Raw genomic sequence first — 24,009 nt, forward strand, 5'->3', positions numbered from 1 at the left:
CGACATACGACGCGACGCGTCGTGTGTGTACAAACGAAATGGCAAGAAGGCGACGGTGCGACCCGACGGCACGACACAAGGGAGCTGTCATGCTGTCGCGTCGTGTAGTTGCGTCGCCTACGAAGAGGCTAGAGAGAGGCAGAAATGTGTGTCGTAAATAGTACAGTATTCCAAAAGAGCTTTAAGATGTTTGTTCAAGCCGAGCCTTCGGGGGTTCTTTCAGTAACTCTTTGCGGTCATTCTGACACACTTTTTGTGAAAATCGAACTTCTGGGACCATTTTTCCGAAATACGCCAGCCAAAAGTATACTTTCCACTACTGTGTTCATTCATGCGGGCTGCCTGCGTGTGGCCTTAAACTTCAACCATTAACAACAAAACTGTAAGTTAGCTTGAGTTTAAAATTTACATGTCTATTGATATGGAGTGTAATTACATGCATGCTAGGTTTAAAAAAAAATGCTGAACAGTCCTTGAGATGGCGTTACATGATCCAAAATAACGCGGCTCTTTTAGGGTTAACTAATCAGTGCCAGCTTAATAAATTTTAAAAGAGGAAGAAAGAGGGGACACGTATGTTCATGTCCCTCAATTAGTTGCTGCGCATGCGTACTGAATCCCACTACGGCCAGAAGCCAGTAAAATCATGGCTCTTGACTCAGGCAGGTGGACCCCAAAAGTAATCGATCAAGACCAGATACAGCTTTTTGCCCCTCATTTCCTATACCGATTAAATCTAAACACTTAAAGTCCCTTTTGCTAACTTGCACACTACAAAAATCCATTTTCTGCAACTTTTTGCACGTAATTGTCACGTACCTCCAAAGTAACAGAGTCAGAAGTTGGAAGTCAAGCCAACATTTTAGAGGGGATTTTTTAGTTTTGCTGGATTTTCCCTGACATTTCTCAATTTGTGAATGATGAGGAATATCATGATCACTCTAATGAGAAAGTATCATACAAGAAGTAAACCGTGTGAATGAGAACAGAAAGTTCTATTTTTTTGGGGGGGTGCTGTTTAGTAGGGCATTTGACGTCATTGTATGTATTAGAGAAATGCAGTAAAAGTCAACTTGTATCCGTGTGTTTTTGCGTGTACGCCATGCCCAAAATCTGGACATCTCATTTTTGGCCGCATGAAAAACGAACCGCAATTCAGACAAATGGCTCTTTGTCTCGAAGAAATGAACTGATGGACACAAATGATTCATTAGTATTCCAGACAGTTTCACCGATGATCTGAGGGAAATTTGATAAAAGTGTGAACATTGGGCACTAAGTAAGGTGAAAAACACAGAAATAGGTCCCAATGAAAAACGAAGTGATTTCAAATAAGCTTTTCTACCACGAAGTAATAAACTTTGTTCATAACAGTTACTAGTATTCCATGTGCCATCAAAGTTATTTGAAGGTAAATCCGGCGAAATTGTGAAAATTAGACATAAGGTTAGGTTTAAATGAAAAAAAACCCAAAATTTTCCATAATTATCCTTTGTGGTAAAATTGACATTTTCCACTTCTTTGACTATTTTCCAGAGATCTTTCATACCAGAAGCTATGAAATATCACCATTTGATGGATTCTTGAAAATTTATTCACACATGAGGTCTTTACGGAAAAAGGCAGTACAAATCCTTCATATGGGTCACCACCGATATGTAGCGTCTGCTAGAATAATTTCTTAGGTCGACGACCATGTGTCACTATTGCGCATGCGCGAATACAAAACTATTATGCACGCACAGTCTACGGGGACCGAACATACGTGGGGATATAGGAAATACATTAGACATAGGTCTATATTAAAGACCAAATTATCAAGCGGGGTATTTCTTTTAAAAAGGAGGCAAAATCATGCACCGTGTGGGGAAACAGCAAAACCAGCATCAAAACGAAAATAATATTTAACTATTTCAGTTATGAAAAAGTGTCTACATAGCATTTGTATATATTTAGGTACATGTAATTTCTTATTACTACATTAATGCCGTTCGTAACTGCGGATTCTTAATGGTAGATTTAAAATGAATATCATACTTCAACACTGTTTCTCATTTAGGATTTTTTTTGTGTGTGGAATTAGAAGTTAGCAAAATAAAAAAGAACATAGCACTATAACAACAATCAATCACGTGATTATAATAACCCAAAAAGTATTTATTAGATTAATTTTAGTTTTTGGCATGTGGCCTTCAATGTCGTATCGTAACAACAAATCCGTACGACACATTGAGCTGAAACTTCAAATTTGTACAGATGTGTGTATCTATATGCGTGCAAAGGTTGTCAAAATGAGGCCCGACTGCAGGCAGCGTGTTGTTGATTGTACAGCTGTCTGGGGACTCCCATGTACTTTCTTATGGGAAAATGGTTCTTGATGAGAGACTAGTTTTCATGCCTTGTGAAATCTTCCCCGTTGAAATGTTGGACTTTAGTTCCTTTGAAGAATCATCCAGAGCCACGGGGCTGGAATTCTTCAACTGTGCGTTAATTCCCTATACCCAGGGGTGAATTTGCCTATACTTTTGATATTAGTCGGGCGCCGCGCAGACAACGGAATACTTCCACTGATCTCTATACACTGGATAGCTAGACAGCTCTGCTCTACGAATTGAAGCGACTGCGCGGCCATCTTAGGCTATTCAATACAATGGCATTTTCCAAGTCACCGGCTGTAGCGCTGTGCATGAATGCATCGTGTACGCAACGCACCCAAAAAAACGTATGCGGCAGGATAAAGACCACCTTAAAACCAGCACGACGTGACTAGGACGGAACTGTCATTACTGAAATGTGTGCTCTTCTGAATCAAATGGCAATCGACTTTGCAACTAGAATTAGGACAGAGTTGACCTCTTATAATCTTACTCGGTAGGCCCAACATGACCTCGGACAGATAACATTTAACCACAAAGTTAGCAAATCAAAACAGGGCGTGGGCGTTTCCATGGTTTGTCACAACATACATATACCAGTCAGATTCAGAACACAATGACCAAAGTGACAAAGTGAGGCGTTAGGGTTTCACTGCTTCAAATCGGACGTTTATAATGTACTTCACAAAGACCTAATTTATGACCTGGCAAATGCGCTAACGCAAAACATGCCAGTGCTTGCGTGCAGAGAAGGACTTTGTTTAGCCGATTTTAATATGGATATTCTTTCCCCCATTCGTGTATTCTGTGCACAATTTTCTTTAAAAAGATGAACAAATAAGTCTGATTTGAAGCCTTGCGTGATGGAAGTTACGTGAGCTTTAGGTTTGCGGGAACATCATGGAAACTATTTCTTCAGAACAGTGTGGTTCTGAGAAGAACCGGTGAGTATTAATTCGACGTTTCGGTCAGGATGCTTTGGCCGTCCTCGGAATAGTGTCAGGAGGACGGCCAGGGCATCCTATCGAGTTAATACTCATTGATTTTTTTCAGAGCCATACCTCTTCTGAAGAGATAGTTTCCATGGTGTACCTGCAAACCTGCAGCTCAAGATGAACAAACTCTGCACCCCCTTTTTCACAAAACATATAGAGGTTGTAAATTACCTCTACGTGACCCTCGACGAAGCTTTCGAAAAATACAACTTTCCCCATATTTCTAATTTTTTCTTTCATGTCCTCTGGTGGATACCACGAAGGTACCAGACGAAGATCAAGCCGATAATTTCCACCAATCGGTGCATGTCAACCTTGACGGAATCTGGCTCTTAGAAATGCAATCAATTCCCTTAGGTTAATTTCAGCCTATGATACCCAATCAGAAGAACTACCGAGGATGGTTTAGTTGCATAGTTGCGTTCGTCGTTGTAGTGGGTGTGCTGACGGGTGTGTTTTGCTCTCAATGGCTTCGGTTTGGTTATTCTCACGACGATAAGTTCATGAGATATTAACTCAACCGCGGATAATTACATTAATACCTCCATGATGTCGATTCGTTTGGCCAGATAAAAGAGTTTCTCTTTCGTACAAAACTAGTCGTGGAAGGTAATGTGCTTAATGGCCTTTCCCTTAAGGAATGTCATGTTACTGGGGAGAAAGGGAAACACAGTGGCTTGTTTTCTTAGGTGCTGTATAAATTAGCCATGTGTCAAATTTAACAATTTAGTACAGGTTTTATTCTCGTGGTATCCTTGTGTTGGCATGAGATTAACACTTTTAATAGCCATGCGCGCCTAGGCATTCCAAGTCGCGTTTGCCACAGGAGGACCTGCTTGGAGCATCAGCATGCATCTGAAACACTAACGATTTGAACTAAGCATCTTACCTTTATCTGGGTGGGCAATCTTGACACATTTGTCGTCATCCCCCCGGTAGGACCAACCATGAAAAGGACACTCGATACACTCTCCCGCCACCGTTTTCCCGTCAACCGCTATTTGGCTCCGGGGTGTGAGCAATATGCGTCTACCGCGTACACACGACCACTCTCCCCTCGAAACCCAGCTAGGTTCAATTCTGCAAAAAAGTAAAAAATATTTCTCTCTAAGCTAGGTCCCAAGTCTTCAAGTCACTACTGTACGTCAGATCATTAGCCAGTATTCAGACCTCGAGCAAACAACATAGGTTCAAAGTAGTCAAAATAAATCTTATTCGAAGTTCTCATATTAGCTCATAATTATATCGATACTTTCTGCTTGAGTGCACATCCTGCAGTGCGCAAAATGCACTTAACGCAATGTCATGAAGCTCTCTTCCGAAAATAAAACCGAACCACTTCAGCAAATTTAGCATTTTGATTAGATGAAACTATTCTTCATACTGCCAATTCGCAAAGGTTGAAAACATCTTTACTCAAGCTAATTCCGCTACAAATGTTTCGCGGCGCCAATATGCTTCGCTTTCGCGTTTTGGTTGTATGGACCAGCTTAAATATTAGCCTGCATAGGATTGTTGTGCAACAGAAGTTACATCATGTAACGATATAAGAGAAAAGTAATTCACCGAGACCATGTATGTATTTTTATCTCCATTTTCTTGATTTCCTCGGACCTCAGAACAGCAAACCAGCCGTTGGGGTAGACAGGCGGAATGTCACATATCTTCCGTGAACGTTTCCGTAATGGCGGCTTCCCCCATCATACCAACGGGCGTCTTCCGGATGAGGTACGAATCTCGCCCTTCGTTTCCATAGAAATAGAACTGGCTGAAAATGGCACTTTGAACCAAACCCGCCAGGTACATCAAACCGGTCAGGAGGCCAACTGCCGCAAGGACAGGTAGCGTAAGAATCTTGGTCCCTTGAGAACCAGATGAAAAAACGCCGGAAGCAGAAATAAGGGCCGTCAAAATGGCAGAAATCACCAGTACATGGGATAACGGCGGAGCCATCTCACAGCCAACTAAAAAACACTTTGTGTTCAGTACAGATTTCAAGGTGGCTACATGCACCACTTGACCTTCAGATCGGAACTGATTTTCTGTTGCAAACTGCACCTGATTTTAACCGAAAGAAATGTTTTGAAGTAATGTTTGTTTGAGACGTAAGATAAATCTTCATAACTATAACAACAAATGGTATTTTTGTTAACCAGCCTCGATAATATCTGACAAATCAGTGCTCTGAAATATGTGATTGCCAAGCTTTCGGTAACTGAGTTCATTCCCTGGATGCAGAGTTCCAAGAAGGTACTCAGTTACCGAAAGCTCGGCAATCGCATATTTCAGAGCACTGATTTGATATTATATTCTTGTCGACATTCTGATCACGGTGCTACGCAGCCATTCAATATTTCTTCGATAATACCCGGTAGCCTGACCTGTCTTTTCGATATCATATGGAAAAATGAAAGTTAAGTAAATATGATAAAATCTTGATAAAGAGTCTCACCATCTCTTAGCTATATAAATGGTAAGTTAAACTGAACTTTGGCCCCGACACGAGCAGAAAATGTAACTACAAAACAGTAACATTCTATACTAGAGAAGTAGAAGGGCAGAGGTGTATCCACTTCTCCTTGTCAGCGTTCATGTATTTACATGTATTGAGGAAAGCATGCGTCGACCACTCTACAATTTCTGTCGACTGGGCTACTTACTGATGGGCTACTAACTTTGGAGCAAAGTGCCCATTTCCATAAACTCACAGATGAGGAGCAAAAAGCATACATTTAAATTGTTACGTTCACGTGAACTTAAAGAACTCAGTGTACCAGATTTTATTCATATTTAACTCGCGAATGGCTTATTGGAATTGGGTCATATGCACAGCAAGCACAGTTCTATTACGAATAGGTTTTTTTGTTAACGATTAGTATATTTCACTCTGAAAAGTAGAAATTTGGAGATGTCTATACACTGTAAACGTGAGCTAATATAGTCATTTGGGTGCGAAACTAGTCAAATACACTCAGTACTTTAGTTGAGTAAGCATTTTTAACTATTTGGGTCCCGGACTAACACTGCAGGCTGATATTTATGTGTATTAGTCAAAATTCGCCAGGGCTGCATTGATTAGGCATGATTAAGTCCTATTTTCAAAAAGTGGTATATATGACTATTTCTGGCATGTTCTGCAGCTTGTTTTGGTAGATATAAAGCATCTGCAATATCAGAACATGTACATATTCAACCACTGGAAACTGACGTGTGCGCCTTAGTACTGATTGAAAGATTTTTATCGATCTTGGACGACTAATTAGTCTAGTCTCTATTACTAGCCACTAAGGAACTTTACCGCATCGTATACATATCACGAGTCTGGGGAGCTATGTTGATGGATCGCCAGCACATTGCTTTGGAAGTTGGATGTAAGTTCAAATCTTCTTAATTCCGTTCTTAGTCAATCCTTTCGTGTATTTATAATTAATGAGCGACAACGGTCGCTCTCGAACTTCCCAAAGCTCTGGAACGCGCTCGACATTGTTTACCACAACCTTTTTGACAACAGTAGTTACAGTTTTGCCTTTGAGGAAGATTCTGCTAGGATCGAAACGTCAGGCCCTTTTTTTGCAAGAGATCTATCCACATGGTGTTACCGCTAGCCCTCTCTTCAGTCTATCTCCACCATGCAAATCTTCAAGTCTTATCTATCTCTTTTTTTCATAAAACCTGACTATTCATTTTCCTCAGTCTTTATGGACCTAATAATTATACCCTCAAAAACAAATTCTTGGTTGTGGTAGTGATGGTGGAAGTGTTGTTACTTGTCAGTTTGGTGCTTTTCAAATACTCCACTGTAGCGCCTCTTGTACATTTGCTTGAAGTGGAAAGCAGCGATCCTTGCTGAATCGTTATGGACTTCAAGAACGGATTTGACTTGGTGCCCCACGGACGTCCTTTGAGGAAGCTTCATAATATCGGCATCGGGAATAATACTAAATAATACAATAATAATAGTGGATTAACTGCTGCTTTCAACACTTTCACGGTTATTTCTGGGGTTCCCCAGGGAAAGTGCCTGGCCAACTTCTATTTTTCAAAGATATATTAATGATATACCAAAAAACATGCCTTGCAAGTAAGACTCATGCCGATGATTTCATTAAGAACAAAAACTTCATCAGACTCTGGTAACTTAGCGGGACATCAACATACTTTAATTAACAGTGAGTGAAGTCATGTCAAATATCAATGTTTCCAAATGTGACGGACCGACTTGAATCAAGTCTAATCTTGGAATATGTTATGAGTTTGGTAACCATCCGAATAGTCATAATAGTTCCCACCCCGTCATGCTTGTAACCAGTATTTAAAGAGCTCGATGGGATATGAAATGGTCAGTTGTTTTTAACTAGTCATATTGCTTGATTTATACATGTATGCCTATGAGGCTGGATTAGCTCAATGGTTATATTTCTACAAAACTTTGACGCATTATTCTTGCGCAACGTACTTTGCCGTGGCGTACGTGCGATTCTCCCTCTCTCTGATCGAGTTGTGTTGGCACATAGGCTAACGTGAGTTGTCGTTCTTCATCAAGCTTTCAAATTTTGTTCACTTTAATTTTGCGTTTGGGTCGTGTTGACATTGCAGCCTTCTTTCATCAACCTTGTGACTACGCTAGCTTTTTGTCGTTGGTTGATGAGATCCAAAATAGGACATTTGGCTTCCTTTCAGTTCCGCATATTGTAGAGAAAGTTTTGCGCATGTGTCGTGTGACCGACGACTGTTGCACGTCAGCGACCTGACGACTGTTGTGTGTATTTTGTGCAATAGATTTACTCAGAGGAGAGAGGCTGGTCCGCACAATGCCCCTGGGAATTTATTAAAAGTTAACGTATAACGCCCTTGGGCATTTATTAAAAGTTAACGTATAATGCCCTTGGAAATTTAGTAAATTTTAATTTACAATCACCTAGAAACCTAACTTTATATTCTCAACTCTTGAGGAGTCTCATCTTCATAAACAAATACACTTCTGGTTATTGTCATACTTTAGGTCTTCCTCCGTGTTTATATTATAGTGTAGCCTATGCTGTCTCATAATTGTTGGATTGAATAATTAAATCTAATCTGAAATGCAATCACGGAACATCATGTTGTACTGAATACATATATTATTCTTTCATTAATCTGTGATCACTAAGCAGTTTCCTGTCCTCAATTTAAAAGTTGAGTGGACCCACTACGTCAAAGTGGCAACACCCCCACGTAACCGTGACACAAATATTACTACTTGAAGGTTACCGAAAGAACGCAATCGACTTCAGTTATTATATGGACGACAGGAGTTGTGATTTGAAGTCATAATGACATTTTGTACTTTACCATGCAGTTATTTTGTAAAGGCGCCTTTCCAATACGGGCGATTCATAACAGTGCGCCTCCAAGAGTTTGCAACCCGTTCACCAATCACAAGGCGCGAAATCTGTCGACCCTTTCCAAACGCGCATTGGGTCGACAGATTTCGCAAAAAAGATTGGTCAACACGCTACAAACTCTTGGAGGTGCACTATTGTGAAACGCCCGTATTGTGCGTCAACGCTTCAGCCAAGCGTTGCGTATCTGTCAAAATCGCTCCTCAGTGGGGCGATTTTGACTGCCGAACGCAGCGCGCACGTGTGTTATGTTAATGGTGACAATTTTTGTGTCCAGGAAAGTTAAACACGTGACTGCATCGTGTACGTAAGCACCCAAAAAGGTACATTATATTAAGGCGCCTTAACACAGGTGGACGCTGCTGTAAGCACTGATTGAAAAATAGCGTGGTAATGCGGCAAGCTGTAACGTGTACGTGCATGTCTGAGGCAAAAATAGGATATACGTATACAGAAGTATAAATAAAACAATCGAGGGGCAAATTACATAAATACGGCACACTATCTTATGCTGTCTTAGCACGTGTAGTATGGTACAGCCTGTATACACATGATGAGGAAAAGTGAAAGGGTCGTATACAGGTATTACGTGATATAGACTTAGGCCTCTACCCACTCTTACCGCCCTAATTGAAACTAAAAGGATTTGTCACTGTTAAATCTTGTTACATACGTGACATAACCATTCTAGGTGATGTAATGAATTTTTCTTTAGGTTCACGTTGTCATATGTGGAACGACTGACACACGTAAAAACCTGGCTGCTTTAAATTAAACATGCGCTTCGTGTGACTGATTAACCTGTTGGGAAAGCACTGCATCCGACCAAACACTAAAATACTGGCGTGCTGGGAATTCATTAGATGCAAAGTGTTTACTGTGGCCCGCATGCTTTATGGTGACGTTGTGTTACCGGGTTACTGGCTTTCAGAAAATCTGGGCTACAGCGCCCTCCACTAATGTTCGGTGAATGTAGCACAACTTTATAAAGTGCATGGCATCCAAAGTGTCAATAAATGTGACCAAAGATCGTGTTACACGGTAAATGCTGCGGGTTCGTTTCTCCAGGGAAAGTGAAATGGCAACCACTGTATTTTATGAGCACCCAGAATTAGTGAAGTCAAAACTGCTGGGAGATAGAGGTGTGGACTGTTGTCGTTTAGTCTTCAATTATAAGGTGTACAAAGTTCAAGCACAGAGTGGATAAACAACCCGTCTTTGCCTCTGCTCGTCCGCGTCATTAGATTATGGGTGCTCTCCCAGCGTTGGCCTGTATACAGTGTGAGCATAAAACTGGAGGCATCAAACTTGATGCGCCAGCACGGAACGTGACCGGGTGGAGCTGAAGTCTTGATGTGCTCTCATTGACAAATCACCTGTAGGACTACGAATAAGTGAATATGACTCCTACGATCTGACAGCAGCTTGCTTGTTTTGTGTGAAGATCAAACAGGCAAAGTGCCGGGTGTGTTGCTTCGCGACTGCATTAATTAACAGGACGTTTGTTCTAATAGTCCATTGAGATTCATTCTTATGGTTTGTGCGTTACACGCACGACGCTCTGGAAGATTTACTAGGACAAAATAATCGGTCTGAAAAAGTAATCATATCATCACATTGGGCTATAAGTTTTGTTGTTATGTTTTTGGTACAAATCGTCGTGTGAGATAAAGATTTATGGGATGCGTGAAAGGGGTTTTTGTGGACCATGATTTTTCAAAAATACCAGATAAATCAACACGTGTGGATCAATGTAAAAATTCTAACTTAGCACCCGGAGATTAGGGATTGTGATTCAACCCAGCTTAAATCTGACCGGCTGGAAACAAACGGCCAGATTTGGACCAGTGGAACGTTGAAGACAGCATCAGACTCAAAATGGATGTAACCAGATCTATCCCAAACGGCACAATGCAATGGGATGAAAACCTGGATACCAATGACAGAGCTAGTGCGACCTTTTTGGTGATGTACAACGTGCTCATCATCCTGATAGGTGTGCCAGGCAACAGTCTCATACTTACGGTGTACTGGGGAAAATCCCACAAGTGTAGCACCCACATCTTGATCATGGCACTTGCCGTGGCTGACCTCATCATCTGCTTGCTCCGAATCTGGGACGTCACGTGGAACTGTTCCGTTTTGGCGGGGGCCGACATCCCCGACCTCAGGCTCCGCTTCAACTGTTTCGACTTCACGATGGTCGGCACCTCGATCTGGGTGACCGCTGTGATTGCCTTGGATCGCTACGACTGCGTGTGCCGACCCAGCCGGCGCCGCATGAGTGACGTCCGTGCAAGGAAAGCCGTGGTGGTAGGCTTCGCCATTTCAACGATAGTGAACACACCGCTCTACATAAAAGTAGCTTTGGAGGACGAAGGCTCAGTTGCTCTTGATATGGTCATGTATGTTTTACAAATCACTTCCTTCATCCTTCCAATTTTAATAATGTCTGTTTGTTACACTTTGGTATTTCTTACGATAAGGAAACACGTCAAAGGTAGAGTGGTACACCCCAGTGACGACGAGGTAATAAATGTCCACGAAAACTGTTCAACCAGATCGCAGAAGTCCTTGTGCGTGTCTGGACAAGTACGTGTCTCCATTCGACCATCTCCGGGTCCCTTCCCTGAACTGTTCCAACAGCCAAGATCTCCATTCAGCCATGTCCCTAAAGAGACAACGTCAGATAAAACGAGACGCAGAGAAAATCTACGGCAGAAGATTGGGCACAAGCAGTTCGTAGCCAGCTTGTATCCTGAAGGTGGGGCGACCAGTTCGGCGACATTACCTCGAAGACTCGGCTGCCGGCGCAGCCAGTCCCCATCACCAGCTCTGCAGCGTCGGACAACCCTGATGCTCTTCATCACTAGTGTCGTATTTGTGTTGTGCTGGATGCCGTTCTGGATCAAGGTCCTCTATGAGATCTTTGGAAATGCTTCGGTCTTTCTGAACACCTTCATGGAAACTCTGTACCTGAACAATGTCATTAATCCCTTCATTTATGGACTAGCTAATAGACGATTTCGGAAAGACTGTAAAGATGTGTTCCGAAGGATGCGAAAATGTTAAAGATCATTCATTGTGGCAGCAAAAAGTCCATTTTTTTCCTGATCCGTACTGTAAAAACACTCAATGGCAAATGTGAGTACTGTGCTGCGTACCTGTGAATTTTATCGTTACAATTTATTAGCTCGTACTCCACAACCAGAAAACATGGGAACGGCGAAAATCATCAAGTCTTTAAACTGCCGCGACTACTTAGTGATACGAATAGCCCATAGAAACATGGAAGGGCTGTGTAGTACCGTGATCAGAATATCGACGAGAGTATAATATCAAATCAGTGCTCTGAAATATGTGGTTGCCGAGCTTTTGGTAACTGAGTACCTTCTATAGGGCAAGCAGATTCAGTTCTGAATGAACGCGGAAAAATCCACGTTCCAAGTTCGAAAATTACGCGCTGCTCCAATTCCCTACGTTGTACATCAGATGACGCTTTCCGCAGGATGCAGACGCTTACGTCACCGAGGGTATGTGGCGGCGCGCCAAAGTGCTGCGCAACAGTGAGACCAGGTGTTTGTTGGCGCACACTGCGCAAGTGTTCCGCGAAGCAGTCACCAAGGCGACGCTTGGTCTCTCCGATGTATAGTTTACCACAGCGGCGACATGTAATGCAATAAACCACATTACTCGTATGTAGGGGAATGTAATGTATGTGGGTTTCAGAGCCGTTTCGAGCGGGATTGAAGATACGGTGTTGAAGGCAGCGTCTGTGATAACCTGAGGGTAACCGCGCTGATGAAAGAAACCCAGCATTTCCTTTCCACGTTCTCTACGCATAACACCTGCCCTACATAGTTGACAGCCCGTCGGTCGTCGGCCCCCGCGGTAGCTACAGAATACGCGGGGATCATACATGCATGACTAGTAACGTGGTTTGTTGTACATTGTTTAAAGTACATTGGGCACTGTAGCTCGAACGCCTGAAGAAACCTGTAGAGAGGAGACAATGAGAAGTTACAGTTTTAGTGGTGGGAAGAAAACACCAGAAAAATATTTTGGGTAAAACTCACGAAATCAGGTAGGGACTGAAAACCCAATCCACATGTGGACCACGGAGGTGGAAGGCGTGGAAAGAACCGCTTCGCCAACCCGACCCCCAACACACCATGGCCTAAAGGAATGACAATACAGTTAGAATGATATATAATATTCGATATTCACCTTTGTACAGCAAATGTATAGGATGTATAGTTTGATGTTTGATATTCTACATTCACGACGTCCAAAGTGTTTAACAGCTACGAGCTTCAGCACGCGCGTTACAGGATCTAGATGTAGCCTATCAGATGTAGCCAATTAAGGGCTAACATAGCCGGCGTGCCGTTGCTTACCACAGCATGACTTTCCGAAGGAGTCGTATTTGGAAGTTTCTTAATAGATGGGCCAGTACTCTAAATAATAATCCATAGAATTATTGAAAAAAATAGAAAAATAGGAAAACATTCTTCATAATAATCGTAGAAACTTGATGCTGCTGGAGTTATGATTCCCTATGTATAGCTTTGAATAGAATTGAGGTTCCACCATCCATTTCTTGCTTTTATGGCATTCCTCAGGATTACACCTTCGCTGGGCTTTAAGAGTGGGTCTGGTATGGAATAAACCTTTTTATTAGGTCTTTGGAGCACCAACATTTGTCATCTTAATCATCCCCTTCTTTGGTGATAGCTGTTTCATTTCATGAAGGCAGCAAATAAAAAAAGCTTGATGTATATGTCTGCATAACCTAGGGTGTATGAAAAATCTTATTGAAATCGGAGGTTTTGGGCTGTTTGGGTTAACTCCTTAGTACTCAATATCGGTGGTTTTTGCTAATTATGGATTGATTTGCACCTAAAAAGAGGGCTTGTAATCGTTAATATAAAACGCACCTTTTCGCTTTGTTTGTAATTTTAATTTCATTTTCATTATCTTGTCAGTGTCAGTGAAAGCGGAGTATATCGGCAATAATGCCTTTGGGGGAATTCAGTGAGAGATTTCATTTAATAATTTACGACTAGATTGTGATGGTTCCATTAAATACTGGGTTATATCATGACTACCCTATCACTTGTCAGACTTGAAGTCAATATCATTGCTCGTGCAATCAAAGGCAAGTGATCTTCCCGGGAAATTCTAAAAGCATAGGCCCTACACGGAAGGAAGTGGGAGCAATAAATTTTATGTGGCGTTAAAGAACTAAATAATCAAAACAAGGCTCGACAAAGGACAATACAGCGTTTCCTGTTCCCCACTCCATTTTCTTGAGTGCACGGTTTCGTGTCGTTGCTTTCTTGGACATCATTAATTCTTTGGCACAAAAACATTTTAATGCCACTCTATCATTTCCTTCACGGCGATGTGATGTTTAGTTCTAGATGGGGGTAAATGTTTTACAAAATCATCAATGATTTCATGGAGTTGAAGGGAAGGCTGTCTCGGTCATTATTGGTCATCTATAGAGAACACGCTCCCTTAGAAGTTGGCCAATACCCCATTTGGGCTCCAAATTTCATAATTAACAAGAATTGGATCCATGAGTTGTGTTAGTGTTGTTCGTTATTCCTCATCCTGGTTATTTTGTCTCATGTACATTTTTCCTAAAGTGAAAGTTTGCAGGCTTATTTTTTATAGTTTATGAATCCGTGACACCATTGCCAAAGTTGGTAAATATATAGTTGACATTCAGAGTTTGTATCTTTACAGTACTGCGTCCTAAACTGTGCAGTCCCATTAAATCGCCCTCATATTTTTGCGTTTACTAATTACTCTACATGCTCACTTCCAGTGTTTGGCTCTAATTGCATTCACACATATTTGTGTCTGAAAAAGTTTCTTATCAGAGTTTGTTTCTTTGTTGGTCTCACGAAGGCCGGTGTAACGGTCTCATTTTCCGGCGTGCTCGGATTTCCGGGTAGTAAGCAAACAGTGCGACCCAAACGTTGAGGTTCACTTCATATTATTGGTGTGCTGAGTTCCTACATCAAATGATAGGAAGGAAGGTAGGAGTTCGTGCACCTCCGTTGAAGTGATTTTCGCGGACATTTCGTTACAGTCATGGCGTTTATACAGTGCCAGGTTTGAAAGATACATGTACAAGCACAATATCACAAAACAAACGGTATCTGCGCAGTGGGTCGTGTACTTCTGCGATAACGGAATCGGCGAGGGGAGCATTAGGTCCCAGGCAGGGACCTAGGAAAGGTTAAGGGTAACTATAATAAAATGGGCGTATCTTAACCGTTGCGCATGCCTTTTTCGTCTAGGAAGTTTTGGGGCAATTATACACAAACTTTGAAGTATAAGACAACAAAAATTGCTTTTCTGGTCGACTTGCATAGTAGCTCTGTTAGAGGAGCGTTATACTTAAAACCAACAAGCTTAGTTAGTTCGTGGGAGGATGTTTTTTATAATAGAAAAGTAAAGCCAGAAGTCCAGACATTTACCTTAGCACTTCTAAGGATCTGAAAAGCGTGAGGGACTAGATGCCCTAGAAAAGAATCTCCGTTGAAATTTGGTGCCACTCAACAGGAGCAGACGGCCAAATATACGCCCAAGCCTTGATGTTTTCGAGGGCTCTGCTCTATCTTGTGCAGTCGCATTAAATTTGTGCCGGAAAGTAAGGGGCAATGGGGGAGGAAGAAAGATGGGGGGTGACATGAAAATTTGAAAAGCGGGAGAAGGTAACACAATATGACTGTATATAGAGGTCGATGATTATATTAATGTATATCTGTAATATGTATTCAAAATGACATATTTATGGCTTTTTAAAATTGTTTTTCCTTTTTTGAGTGATACTGAATGCATTTTAGTCGTGGGAAGTCCGAAAAACTCTTCGCAATCCACTTTAATTTTTTGTTTACCACAAAAAGTGGGACGGGGGATGATTCAATAGGTCACCCCACCCCCCCTTCACCCAAAAAAAGATGGAAGGGGATATTTACCCCCATCTCCCGGAATTTATGCCTATGATGCTCTTGTGCGTCTTGGCCCTGTAGAGGCAAGTAGGATGACCCTGTGGTCGAGTACCCTGACGAGAAATGATATTCGGGATTTTTGACGCATCGCAGCTACGAACATATTCCTTTTTTCTCCGGACAGATGTGTTTCTGCATGACTGTTGAGTTCGATACTGAAGTGCTCTTCAATAGGCTTAGAGCTGGACCAAGAGAGGGCGCGATTTTCTCAGCAACGGGGCCTAGGGCTCCTTTGGTTGGAACTGAACTGTTCGGTGGTTGACGAACGATAAGGAATGCATGGGTATACGGTGGGGAAAAAATGAACGCTCCCGACCAACGCGGCTCTTTTCAACCGATGAGGGTACGTGCTTCTGCACGCTCGAGGTGGTGCGTCACCAGGTTTTTTTTTTGGGGGGGACCATTTTGAGGTTTGCCAAGCAAATTGGTGATTTTATCTACGTTTAACCTTGTTTTCGAATTCCTTTCGCGTTTCCTCACTTCTCCCCCGGTTTTATTTTTTAGGCCTGACTTCAGTGTGATTGGGTAACAACCTAGCCCTTGCATCAAGCTTCATTTGAGAATTTGAAGGCTAATATTGTCCAGTTTCGTGAAATGGTACTATAGCTCGGCAGTCACAGACAAACTCTGGCGTGGCCGATGGCAAGGTTATGGGTTCTTCAAGCTATCTCTGTCAAAGTCATGTATCTGGCAGCCCTTTCAAGAAGATGTTGTGCAGTCAAGATGATGCTAGAGCTATCAGACTCCTTCAGATTGCGCATGCAATCCTCACATATACAGAGCGATGCCCGTCTGCCATAGTCTTAGTTGCCCCTGATCACATTCGTGCAGGCCACCAACCATCCGGTTTAAAAACTGCAATCTCTAATTAATATCTTGAATTCCCGGTTTTGTTTTATGGGCTATCCACTTTTGCTTACCATGTACCACGAGAACGCTTTGGTTTAATAGGTGACTAAACAACACTGCAAGGGAGTGAGTTTCCTGCTTTTAGGCACTAGGTCAACATCTGCGTCCACGCTATATGTCTGTGAATGAAATTTAACTTTGTAATGTTTCCTGTGGAGATGACTGTTGATGGCAATATAACTTTTCGTAAAAGATCGGACTAAAATCTTTCATGTTTAACACAATCGGTGATAAAGCTGAAACGTTAAACAAATTTGACCATCAATGTTTTAACCAGTTTTTGAGGCATTACAATAGCAGCAACGTATCGCTGTTTCTTCTTTTATAGGGTCCGTGACATTTTAACGAGCAGTATTTAATAGAAACTAGAGCACAGGAGAGAGCTGCGTAAACACATCAAACAAGTTGACGTCTGACATTCGTTTCGATAGTCCGAGTTCAAATGCTCATCAAGATACTTCATTAAATGAACCTTCGAAGAACAGAACGAATTTAACACACTGCAACACTCTTTTTGTTGTGTTTGTTTTGAAGTATAGTATAGGTTAATTAATAATTAGCGTTATTAATATATACGTTGTGTTAGAAAATGTAAGCATATGGTGCAAGTAGGGGTCAACTCGTGAGAATAGACGTTTAAATGACGAATTTTAAAGGAAGAAATCGAAATGCCATGCTAACAAGAAGTTCATTAATACCAAAAGGTTGGCAACAACTTGAGGATTAGTAGATGTCGAGTGCCTTACGACCAGTGCTACAGAAAGGATTTACTTAATGGATATACGGCACTTGCATTTGGACAATAACAACGTCAAAAATGGAGATATGTGATGAGCTATTCTCCACTGGCTAATGATGTGTTACCTACGTATGTGCGCATACATGTACAATGCATCAATACTCCCCCATTAACTTCTTCGTATTATGACAGTAAATGGTTATTCGATATTCACATAATGTTTGTAAGGTGGTTTTGTGAAGCTGAAGTTTGACGTGCCAAGTTCGACATTGGTGTAAGTTTCATCAGCAAATGTGTGGGTCCAGATGGAAGTTCGATAATTACATTCACGTTGGTTTGTTCGGCAAGTGTGTGAGTGCAGTTGCATTTTTAATATGCCCGATTCATATGTTTAGGTTGAGTGCTTGATATTGAAAGTTTGTGGAGAAAATATATAAGATTGGAAAGCTTTATAGTTCAGATTAATTTAATATGAGTGTTGGTTTTTATTCCCTATGATTCTTCACTTAGCAGTAAAGTAAGTCGACGTTTCACATACGGGTGACTCCTTCCACAATTAAGACGCAAAACGAAAAAAATTAAATTAAGTTTGAAACTGCTTACGCTTTGAATTTGCCCATAATAGTCTTCTACTGGAAACTGTGTGATTTTGACTTCATACGAAAGGTTACTTTTAAATGGTAGTACCAGATGTACATTTGCATCTTTTAATGTTACATGGAAGTAATTTTGTCATTTCGTCGAAACGTAAATCAGGGGGACTACTGTGACGGATTCAGCGCTCTGTAAAATGCACGGCATTTCACAAATGAGTTTGTATAGCGAATAATGTGGATCCATTTGGATATCCGACATTGGCATAAACTTTAATCGCATTTGATATTGGTTCATGCATTTGGATGATGCTAGTCGTACTTGCCTGCCGTTTGTGCAGGAAATGCACAAACGTAAGAGATTAACAAATTGAAAAATATCGTGTCATCAAATTGGAAATCGAGAACGCCTGAGTATCCCGTGCTTTTATAACTTCGAAGTTCGAAATAAGTGATCGGGCTCATGATCTGTATCACCTGTGGGTTTTGTATGAGTTCTTTCTTGATCGTCATCATCGTCACGTGACACCTGGTTAACGGTGCAAACTCAAGAGACTGTTATTCTGTTATTTACATAACTACTCATCCGATAAAGGTGCACTCCTGACAGGTAATTTTGACAGAACCTCATATCTAATATGATTGAAAGTATTGTTCCCATAAGCAGGGGTGTGTGCTGCAGATAACAGGCATATATCTACAGAGTCTCACCAAAGGTAAGTTAAATGCGATTCACGTTGCAGGTTCTCTCTACAAAAAATAGAGTCTCAAATAGTAGCTGAGGTTCGGTTTACATTTTTTTGTGTTTTTTTGCATCAAAGCAATTTTGACATCAGCGAATTGATATTGCCAGCCCATCATCTTGTACAAGTAAATGTGATTCGACACCAACTTATCATAAGTCCTCGACTAAGTTCTTAACATTAAGTCTCTGTGACTTTTCTACAAGGCAGTGCAATATATCATCCTGAATAGTTCCATGAATATCGACTGATCCCAAATTACGAACAAATTAAAATCCATTTAGTTGTGAAAATGGTGACGTTCCAAATTGTATTTGAAACTGGGTAAAAGATATTAACTGATCCTTTGTTGTTTTTCCGCGGTAAGATAGTAATTGGCATTGGGACTATGCCGTCAAAGTACTTCGGCCAGTCTATTAAATAGGCACTTTTTTTCAAAAAACGAAGATACAGTCATTATACCCCTTAATCTTAAAACTAGGCTTTTATGGCTCTACATCCTAGTCCCGTGTGGGGCAACGGAGGAGGGGCAGAATATCATTAGTTATTTGGGGGTTAATTCCTGTCCGATCGAGTCCCCTGCCCCCCTCTAAAAATATTCTGGGTGCGTTCATGCCATTTATGATGCTGTAATTATGGATTCTACACAAGGATACGGGGGAAAATAACATTAACCTTGTAGGGTAGTCATTTGCATGCCGCATGTTAATGGACGGTGCATCATTTCCACGGTGTAAATAATTAATTGCCGATCTGAAATGACTGAAGGTCCCAATTTATTTTCCCCGAGAGTGACGGTAAATTTACAAATAATGGAGTAATTTTGCAAAGAAATCTACTCATTGTTCACGATCTGTTGCAAGGACTCTATTTCAAAGGGTCTATGCAGTTTAGTTTGTGTGCGCTAACCGTGCATACCTACATGTATATACAGTGCTGACTTGTGATCAAAAGAAGTGCACACGATGCAGGAAGGGATAACGTTGTGTGGACTTAGCCACGGTCCACAGGACGTTTCCCCTTCTCTGAAAAAGAAGTTTAGAGGCATTTCGGGGTACAGTTATCAGTCGTGAAAGGAAGAGGAACAGTCAAAGAAACATTTTACAAATATCGAGCTGAAAATCTTGTTCCTAGTTTTTTAATTTTACGAAAATAAAGGAATGTCCATATTAGGTATGTAACTTGGGGGGTGTTTACACACAAAGGTTTGCGCACGTGGGGGTTAGTGGCTGTGGGCTTTTCGTTTTGTTTCAAGTTGTTTTGTTTTTAGTTTGCTGTTTAACCTTCGAAAATTTACCTTTCGCAGTGCATATTTCTAGAGTCATGAATAAAACTGTACTTTCATTCCGGGAGAAAACATCACTTTTGCACAGATTTGCTGGAATTAGGTGTCTTGCTGTATTAAATTTCCTTCCTTCACTGAATTATTGTTTGAGTTTTTGAATTAGCAAAAGAACAATCCTTTCTCAGAAACGTTTTCCATTAGCAGATTTTGGGTTCACAGTTTGACAGAAGTGGACGGAAAGTGTTCAATATGCGGCGAATAAAACTGGAGTGACCAGTCGAATACACCTAAGTGGGTGGCTGTAAACCTTCCAGATAAGTTCAATAATGGAATTTAAAAGTTGGGAATGTCATCATTGCACGTCATGATGTTGGGATCAACGACATAAAGAAAACAAAACGTACAAATTTATTCTTTTGGAACGTACCTCGGTGTTCTGTCACGCAGGCGCAGAATACAGTAAATTGATTTAGAAAACAAAGGACATGATAGAATTTAAAAACAATATAGATGAAAAGTTCAGTTCTTACCGAACAAGTGCATTTATCTTAAACTTTGCCTTTATGCACGTGTAAAATGAATTGGCTTAAAAAACCCATGTATTTTTGATGACCATCTCTCCATTGTTAAATAACGGCTCTCTGAGGTTAAATAACATTTGAGCATCAAATTAGCGATAATAAAGTGCTCGTACTGATTCTTTAAGAAATAATGCAGTTTAAAAGCGTGAGTTACAACTTACGACGAGTGCGGAGATATTTCGAAATCCATACTTACAAGCTTGAAATGCATTTGATATAACAGAATTATTTACAGTGTTCCGGAAATTTATTTTACAACCCCTTAAAATACGCTTTTTAAGATTGGTTTGAAGCTATTAAAATAGAATAGGATGCCAGTTGCAACACGCAGAGTTTCCCCTCATCTAACAAATACTTGAATTTTCTGTATTATAAGAGCGATTTTAAAGTGTGATGAGCAAAATTGGAATAGTACTCAGGATTAGGTTGGTAACAAATTACAACAGTCTGATCTTCTGAAGAACCTCTCGGCAGTCTTTCCGGAATCGTCTGTTTGCAAGTCCATAGATCAGCGGGTTTACAGCATTGTTAATGTACAGAGTGATCGTCGATTTATACAGTAAGCTCATAAAAGTCGAGCTGATCGGCATTCCTTCGTACAATAGTGCCATGAAAGTCCAGAAGGGTAGCCAGGTCAGCAGGAACACCACGCTAGTGATTAAGAGCATCTTCGTGGTCTTACGTTGTAGACTTGCCGCTTTAACCTTTCTTGGATGCTCTCCGCGTTGGGGTTGTTGGCGGGAATGATTTCTTTTTTCGCCGTCTAAGGACGGGCAATGGATTTCCCGGCGGGACGACCAGACACCCATCGCTTCTTCTTTTGAACCTCGTTTCTGTGCTGCATCACTGAGGTTTGCAGTGACAGAAAACACCGTCACTGAACGATCTACAGCTGACTCACCACCACAGAGCCTTCTACCACGCTCAGGACGGTCCCCGTCGCCCGGCCCACCGGTGGACAAAACTCCGACTTTGCCTTGCTTGCGGATGGCTAAGTAAACTTTTACATAGCAAACAGCGATCATTGCCAACGCGGTCGCGAAGATGACAACTCGAAATGCCAGTACAATCAATTCCACGACCGCGTTGGAAAGATCAGTAAACATCGCTATACACGATGGGACAGTGATGATGAACGACAAGAAGAATGCAAAGATGACTGCAAGTTTGGCCCGTTTCTTGGTGAACACTCTGCTGTGCGGTCGGCACACACAATCGTAGCGATCCACTGCAATTAAACTTGTTATCAGAACAGAGGTAGCGACATTAATGGTTGAGAATTCATTGATGATGTTTAGCACATCTGGAATCTGGTCTCTTGCGATCAGAAGAGCTTCCATTGAAATTTCGGTCCACCTCATCGAGCAAACGGCCAGGTCGGCCCAGGCTAAGGCCATGATGAGGACGTGGGTGCTGGTCTTGACGGTCTTGACCCAGTAGACACGCAGGATGAGGCAGTTACCGGGCACGCCGAGCAAAAACACTATTAAATTGGCAGTGAGGCGGAATACGTCCCCACTGGAGCCCACGGGTTCTTCAGTCAGTGGTGGGTCTTGATGCGGCACGGTGGAATTCGCTACGGACAGATCGCCCATGATTAAATTCAACTCCACTTGCGTCAGCGATATGTAGAATGCAGCTATCGGTGATTTGACAGCGATATCTGAGAACGCATACGGGCTCGAAAACACTATCAAACCTCACTTCTATGCCTGCAGCTGGCAAACCAGTTAAGCTATAGTATGTCTCAGGCACGTACAACGTTCGTGCGAATAGCACACTGACTTAATTGTACTTCTTAGCTTAAAATACGTGGTATCTGGTACAGCATTGACTAACGCATGAAAAATTTACCAGTGGAACAACTCATGTCTTAAGAATAATTGCATGAGACCGAACGCAATTCTCCTGTATTAGTTCCATGGCAAAATACCATTCCCGCATCTGTTGCTATGGCAACATACTTAAATCCTCTCGTGCATACGGTTGGCTTGATTAATCGACGGCCTTCTTTTAATTTTTCAGTGGCAGTAATATACACTATGTAGTATAACGCAGTAGAGCAGAAAATAAAATACTGTTAAAGTTAGAAAAAAGTTGAGGGTTCCACCCCTCGTTCCCTTCTCTCTCTGTCTCATGTTTTTTTCCCCGTGCATTCCGTTCATAACAAGATTCTGGTTTTAACAAGGTGAAGACTGTGTACTTGTATATCGACGACGATTCCGTTGTACATTAAGCTGCAATGCGTGATTTGTACAGCTATTGCGAAACAATGCCGTGGCCGGAAAGTGTAGACAGGCAAAATTCGTCATTCGTCAAATGCAAGTTCAAAATCGGGCCAATGATTATAACATCGGAGCTGCAAATGGATAATAAAATTAATGCAAAATCGGAACAGTGCAAAATATATCATCAAGGCAAACCATGGGGGAGAATTCTTTTACGTGTGGGAAAAACGAACTGGGCAATCAAATTTCAGAAAATCCTCCTTGACTACCCCCGCCCTTCTCAAAACCCGAGATACGCCACCGGGGCCTCATGATGTGCAGCGCTGTCTTAATATGGTCGCCATCAAGTCACGGCTAGTCCATTGCACATGACGCGCAGCCAAGCTGAAGCCCGATAGGATGCTGCGAACATTGCCGAAGAACATTCAAACGAAGCTGTACCGTTTTGACGAAAAGGATTCACGGACTTCAAGTGTAAGCATCGAAAGTTTATTCCGTTTTTTAATTTATTCAGCTTCGAAAGATTGTGTTTCCAATGTAGATATCCGTTAATCAATTAATTTACATGTATCTGTGTACCAAGATTTCTACTCGTTATTCTCATCAAAATAATGTCTGACAAGAAGACTATCTTATGAAGTACGAATGAAGTACACTCACTCAATACAACTGCAGTTGCAATGTGATCGTCTGAAATGTTCCGTTTGTTTTTGTTTTCTTTTTCGTCGTCACATGTATGTATCGGTGGGTTGATACGTGTGCGTTTCATGAAAGCTTTCGCGCTCGCCCTTCCACCACAACTGCCGGATTTTATGTTTGCAAGGCTGGAAGCCTATCGAGGGATCTTAGTATCAGTATTTGCCTGTCAAACATCACACAACCTAGCCGCTCCCAACATGCTCCCGCTCGACGAGACGCTTCATCACAGGGCCGGGTTTTGGCCACGCCGTCATCATTACGATCCCACTGTAAATATTTGAGGCCGTTAATTAGATGCAAGATAACGGAATTGTGTTGAGCTTCCGTCCTATATAGGCCTAGTCACTGCTCGTTAAGTTCAGCAGTTCTTTTTAAAATTATGTTCTAGGCCCAAGTGATGGCGTGACAGTTGTTTCCGTCAGCTGTCAGTCGTCATACAGGGTCACAGAGGGTGGT

At 41.6% G+C, this 24,009-nt stretch overlaps 2 protein-coding genes across 2 annotated transcripts; one reads left to right on the forward strand and one right to left on the reverse strand.

Moving 5' to 3' along the window:
- The first annotated feature begins 9,991 nt into the window (after nucleotides 1–9,991).
- Nucleotides 9,992–13,863, forward strand: LOC110985649 (D(2) dopamine receptor-like). Its single transcript, XM_022246829.2, has one exon. It carries the CDS (start codon nucleotides 10,630–10,632, stop codon nucleotides 11,821–11,823), a length of 1,194 nt encoding a protein of 397 aa, XP_022102521.2. The 5' UTR covers nucleotides 9,992–10,629; the 3' UTR covers nucleotides 11,824–13,863.
- A 5,837-nt stretch (nucleotides 13,864–19,700) lies between these two features.
- Nucleotides 19,701–22,399, reverse strand: LOC110985636 (gastrin/cholecystokinin type B receptor-like). Its single transcript, XM_022246794.2, has one exon. It carries the CDS (start codon nucleotides 22,219–22,221, stop codon nucleotides 21,064–21,066), a length of 1,158 nt encoding a protein of 385 aa, XP_022102486.2. The 5' UTR covers nucleotides 22,222–22,399; the 3' UTR covers nucleotides 19,701–21,063.
- Nucleotides 22,400–24,009: the final 1,610 nt, after the last annotated feature.

The sequence above is a fragment of the Acanthaster planci genome, linkage group LG04 (assembly GCF_054643075.1).
Source record: "Acanthaster planci isolate LZ-2023a linkage group LG04, COTS_SCS, whole genome shotgun sequence".
Lineage (NCBI taxonomy): Eukaryota > Metazoa > Echinodermata > Asteroidea > Valvatida > Acanthasteridae > Acanthaster > Acanthaster planci.

Excerpts from the sequence above, each read along its gene's own strand:
- LOC110985649 (XM_022246829.2), top strand. The coding sequence starts at position 10,630 with ATGGATGTAACCAGATCTATCCCAAACGGCACAATGCAATGGGATGAA.
- LOC110985636 (XM_022246794.2), bottom strand. The coding sequence starts at position 22,221 with ATGGGCGATCTGTCCGTAGCGAATTCCACCGTGCCGCATCAAGACCCA.